We start from the raw sequence: 5,724 nt of genomic DNA on the forward strand, positions 1-5,724 counted from the left end.
TCTCCTCCTCCTCCTCCTCCTCCTCCTCCTCCTCCTCCTCCTCAGCAAGATTTTCTTAGAACTGTATTTTAACTTTTGCTATTTTTTTGTTTGTAAAAATATTTTGTCGTTTTTTTCCTGGACAGCATCTTTGTGCACAGACTGGTGTTTCTTTAATTTTTTATATTTTTTTAAAATAACGGCTTTACAATCTGAACTGTTCTGGATTTGGTCAAGTTTTCTCTGTGGGAAAGGTTAGTACTTTCAAGACTTTTGCTCTTGTGGTGACCTACAATGTATTGAAAGGTATGCTGAGCTGAGTGGTTGGCGGGTGCTCTTGTGTGGTTTGCTTCTTCTTTCCTATCAAACATCTATCGTCCTTATCTCCCCTTTTTTTTTTTATGTTTGTTACTCTCTTGTAACACCTCTAATCTTCTGATGCTCATATGACCTTATGCAGTTGCGAGCGCAGTAAAACCTCTACTAAAACTAAACCAAAAGAAAAAAAAGTTTGCTCTTGTCCGAGACTCCACAACTGGGAGATATTAAGATAAAAGAATTTTATTGTCTTTATTCAAGGTGCATGATTCCCATAGCTGTACTTACCCTAAAGTTCTTGCTTCGTTTTTTTTCTTTCTTAGAAGACTGAAAAGAGATGATATCCATCATAAGCTCTTGCTCTTTTAATGATGACACTAAAATTTTTGATTGAGCATACTTTTTATGGAAGCATGTTGCTGTTGTTTTTTTTATGTCATATGTTAGTCTTCTCTCTTTGTGTGCAATCTGTGAGCTTTTATTGGCTTCTATTTAGCATGTGGTAAATGTCTAGTTATGTTTTAACTAAGAGAATGCTTTGCACAACTAAATCCTTTTGTTGTTGTCATCAATCCAGGGCTACATCCTTTTAGAAATGGACATTGAGATTATTAGCCAGACATCTTTGTAGCATCAAGAGCTGCTTTGAATGTAGACAAAATAAATGTTAGTAAAAAATGTTGATGTGATTGAAGCCCTTTTGTATGTGATATCTCGAAGCATTTCCTTCCAAAGGGGGGACATTTCTCGTTCTTATGCACAGTAGAATTGTAAATGGGCTGATTCATCTATGTCATGCTCATAACTGTGCCTGAACTACAACAGGGAACTGCTGCTTTTTCTTTCCTAGTCTTTACTATCTTCATTTTCCTCTACTTCTTTTATATGTTTGTCACACTCTTGTGACCCACTGTTTCTGGGGTGCCTTGAAAGTCGAAACAGACTTTGCGCTGTTGAAGCTAGGGAGGTGAGCAGAGTAAGCCCGATTCCCTGTAAGGACTTCTCTGTTGACATCCACCCCCTTGGCACTCATATGACCTTATGCAGTTGCGAGCACAGTAAAACCTCTACTAAAACTAACTATACATTTCCTTCCTCTCCAAAACGGAACCGTAACCCATTTTCTCTCTCCTGTCGGACAGGTATGATAGAGGGTATTGTGGACAAGCTTCACTCCAACTTCCAGAAGCAGACTGGAGCCTTCCAAGAGCTGCTTCAGCAACGTCTCCTTCGCCTCAAGATGGCGCTGTACTCTTGCCAGGTGCCAAACACTCAGCGAGCATCCGACTGCCGCGCCATGACGACGCTACATGCCATCGCTGCTGTGCTCAAGTCGTGTCTCCGGCCCAAAAACATCACAGCACAAGACAAGGTGGGACAGGGTCGTGTGCTGAGGGGGTTGCAAAAAACAAGCCGGGAAGATGCTATCGGATTAGGCTTTGTGGTGGTGGTGGTGGCAACATCTCCTGCAGTAGAATAAATAATTTGGAGAAGGGGTGTGCTTAACCTGAGAAAAGGGTCCACATGTGCAATTTATTACTTTTTGTAGCTTGTTGTTGCTACCTCTCGTACTTCTAAATCTGTGAAATTGTTAAATTGATAATGTTACCAATCCCAAATGGACACATATTTTCTGGAGAATGTCAGTGGATTTTTATAGTGTTGAAGACCTACAATATCCTTTCATGGATGGACTGTGCAATGACTCTGTGAATGCTCAGGTAAACTGGGAAAGACATAATTCAAACACCTTATTTTGGGGATTATAAAAACCTGTTCATTCCTACAGGTACTTTTAAATGATTATCAAAATGTTGTAAGATCAGGAGAAATATTTGTGTCAGCTGCTCACCTCTAGAATTGTTTAATATTACTGCGACTGCATTTTCTCTTTTGAAGTTCACTTACTTCTCTCAAGATAATTGTTGGTCTTCTGTTGTCGTTTATAAATCTATTTATGGTCTTTCTTTGAAGTTCAGTTAGGGCCATATTTCTGCCGTGGATGATATTCCTGTGTTCTACATAATATATACTAGTCTGCTAATGTTGAGATCATCTTAACTGGGATGTTAAAAAAATACCATTGTCTTTATCGAATTCTGTTTTATTTTTGTCATGCCATTTTAAGTGAAGAATTCGTGAGCTTTAATATGCTTTTTTTTAGTTTTAGTAAGTGTTTTATGACACCGCAACACAATAAGGTCATATAAATGCCGAAGATTAGAGGTGTTACAAGAGAGTAACAAACTCCAAAAAGAAGGAGGGGAGATAGAGACGATAGATTTTTTATACACCAGAGCACCCGCCAACAACCCACCATTAATATGCAATAATAAAAGGTAGTGGCCATTTGCAAAGAAGGTTAGGTTGTTCTGTTTGTTTCCCTTATCTCCTTGTGCATTTTGTAAGAGAACTTGCCTCTTTTATGGAATTAGTTGCGCCCCTGACCAGCACACGGGAAAAGAATATTTAAATTTGAATGGAGTCCTCAAGTGTCATATCTTTTGTTGCATACTTTCCCTACAGCATAATCTGCAACGAGGAGCGGTTCTATGTGTTTGAAATTTAGTCATCTGTTTTAGTCAAACATCTGTCTTTCAAGCAAAATTAAAGAAATTGATAAGAGAAACCCACCTATTTCTGATTGCTTGGTGGGTGGTTAGCGAGTGCTCTGGTGTGGTTTGCTCCGTCTTTCCTGTAAAAAAATCTATTGTCTTTTTCTCCCCTCCTTTTTTGTGTTTGTTATTCTCTTGTAACACCTCTAATCTTCGGCACTTATATGACCTTATTGTGTTGCAAGTGCCGTAGAACTCTTACTAAAACGAAAACTGATTGCTTGTTTTTCCCAATGTTGCTCCTCTAAAATGTCTACAGTCCCCTGCTGAGAAACTGTCCAACCTGTGCTCTTTGTCAATGGAGATGGAGCTGGACCAGATGACCAAAGCTCTGGAGCCTGATGATCTGATGCGAGACACATTCAGGACTACCTCAGGCTCACAGAGTACCCAGTGTAAGGATTAGGACATCTGTTGCGACTTGATTTTGTTACTTTTAGTTGGAATAGTAACAGTGTTCTTGTTAATGAAAACATTATGGAAAACACACTGAATGTAAAACCTCTAATAATAATTATTGGTAGAGATACCCGAAATAGCTATTGTGATAATAGTTTTTTATTTGGGCTACTTTGTTTGCAAATTGTTTTTGAGTTAATGGGCCATTACTAACATATTGTGCAGATTGTTTAAAATTAAATCTGTGCCTGTCTTTCAGGGCAGATAGTAAAAAGTTGTTTTCTACTGCCCAGTCCTTTAGTGTCCATTTAACTGGGAACTCTAGTAAAATTCAACCTGACCTCCGTGAATGCCTCTCTGTTCTTGTTGTGTGGATAGTATAGTAGTTAGGCTACCGGACTCGTAATCGACATTGTCCTTGGGAAAGGCACTTACATGAATTTTACTCACTTCACCCAGGTGGGAATGAGTACCGTGCAATAGACAGCAAAAGATCTTGTCAGAATGTTAGTGTTTTAGCACCTATTAATGACAGCTTGCGCTGTATGCTTGTTTCAAAATGATATCAGGTCTGCTGGGGTAATAGTATAGATTGTAAAGCGCTCACAGCTTGAGGTTGAGCGGGAATTTACACTGTACAAATCTTATTCTTGTTCAGCGTCCTTGCAGTCCCTCCAGCCATTCGTCCAGTGGGTCACTGACTTTGTGCTGCACATACTGGCCGCCGTGTCCATGTACCCAAACTACTCATCTTACCCAGGGGCTACACTGCTCAAAGATCCACAGGTAAGTCGAGTCACAGACCTTGTTCTTAACCCCTTCTATACTGCTGGTAAATAGGCCCCTGTGCCGGGGGAAATCCCATGAACCAAGGCTGCTTAGGGGTGACCCCTCTCTACTTCCCATAGCTTTTTTATTTATGAATATTTTACGAAATTTATAAATTTCTGCATGTACATTCTACATTGAACCAGGTTTCTATTGATCTGATTTTGGGGGAATTTCATTGAGAGATAGATGGAGAAAAGTTGGAGTTAGTAACATGATGCCAAAAGCAACTCCACCAAATAACATAAACAACACACATTCAAGTAACGATAAACTGATACCAAAAAAAGGGAATACGTGTTGTGGGACTGTTTGCAGGTAAAGAACAAGTGACTAGAGGTTTTTCCTACCTGATACAACTCTCATATAATCCATAAATTATATACATCTGTGTTTACTGCCAGAAATCATTTTTGATCAGTGGATATGTATATCTAGATCTAATCTTCTTTTTGACCTAAAGTCTTAATCTGTGGCTTTCAGATATGGAGCGGAAATGGAGGTAAACATAAAGGGAAAGTACCTCAATAATGATTACAAGATTTTAGCAGTAACTTCCCTTATAATTGGGGTCAAAACATCCTCTGTCACAGTCCCGTAAATTCTACGGGCCATAGCACAACACTGCACAGTTCAGGCCCGTAAATTCTACGGGCGTGGCAGCGAAGATGTCAAGCAGATCTTTACTGTTGTTTTCTACAGTACAAGAACAATGGCTTAGGGTCTTTACATATAGAGCAAAGGCTTGAATTTGTGTAATATTTTTCCAGTCACCGTGTAATAAACTTCAGTTTGAAAGAATGCAAAAAATGAACTCCCTTTTGTGGAATGTGTGAACTTGTGCCCTCTCTTCATTAGCTGAATGACTTGACTTTCTTTGTGGAGTTTAGCTCATTCTTTCCTATCATCAAGCAGCTATTGTGGGTGTTTGGTGGGTGCTCTGGTGTAGATGTAAAAAATCTATTGTCTCTATCTCCTCCCCTCCTTCTTTTCTGTGTTTGTTACTCTCTTGTAACACCTCTAATCTTCCGCTTCTGTATGACCTTATTGTGTTGCAAGTGCCGTAAAATTCTTGCTAAAAAAAGCAAACAGCTATTGTCTTTTTCTCTCCCCATTTGATGCCATTGTATGTTGCTCTCTAGTGACTAGTCTAATTTCCGGCACTTAAATACGTCTTATTTGTGTTGCAAGTGCCATGAAACTCTTCTTAAAACTTTTCTTCATATATGTCTCTAATTTTCAGCACTTAAATGCAGTTTATTTGTGTTGCTAAAGCAGTAAAACTTGTCCGTGGAAACTATAAAGAACCTCCCGAAAACTTAAAGAGACTGTTTCCTTTGTGTGCAGGTGTTATGCCTGGTGCGTGAGCTGCTCATTATTATCCGAGCCTGGGGCAAAGTCAGCTCTGCCTGCCTGCCAGTATTTATGACCACCGTGACCCTCGACCCATTGCCGCACCTGTTCCGGCTCATCACAAAGGCGTGGCTGATGGCCCGAGACAACAGCAACATTGAGTCTGACCAGACTTTTGTGGATGAGTGCTGTAATTTGCCCAGCAAGGTGAGACACAGACTTAAAGGGGGGG

At 39.8% G+C, this 5,724-nt stretch overlaps 1 protein-coding gene across 1 annotated transcript in view; it reads left to right on the forward strand.

Annotated features, from left to right (window-relative positions):
* Positions 1 to 5,724, forward strand: part of LOC101858570 (mediator of RNA polymerase II transcription subunit 16) — a 28,267-nt gene that overhangs the window by 19,830 nt on the left and 2,713 nt on the right. Inside the window, exons 9-12 of the mRNA XM_005105970.3 lie at positions 1,440 to 1,669; positions 3,172 to 3,307; positions 3,970 to 4,097; positions 5,487 to 5,699. Of these exons, the coding sequence (XP_005106027.1) occupies positions 1,440 to 1,669; positions 3,172 to 3,307; positions 3,970 to 4,097; positions 5,487 to 5,699 (707 nt within the window). The remainder of the gene's footprint in view (positions 1 to 1,439; positions 1,670 to 3,171; positions 3,308 to 3,969; positions 4,098 to 5,486; positions 5,700 to 5,724) is intronic.

The sequence above is a fragment of the Aplysia californica genome, unplaced genomic scaffold, assembly GCF_000002075.1.
Source record: "Aplysia californica isolate F4 #8 unplaced genomic scaffold, AplCal3.0 scaffold00504, whole genome shotgun sequence".
Lineage (NCBI taxonomy): Eukaryota > Metazoa > Mollusca > Gastropoda > Aplysiida > Aplysiidae > Aplysia > Aplysia californica.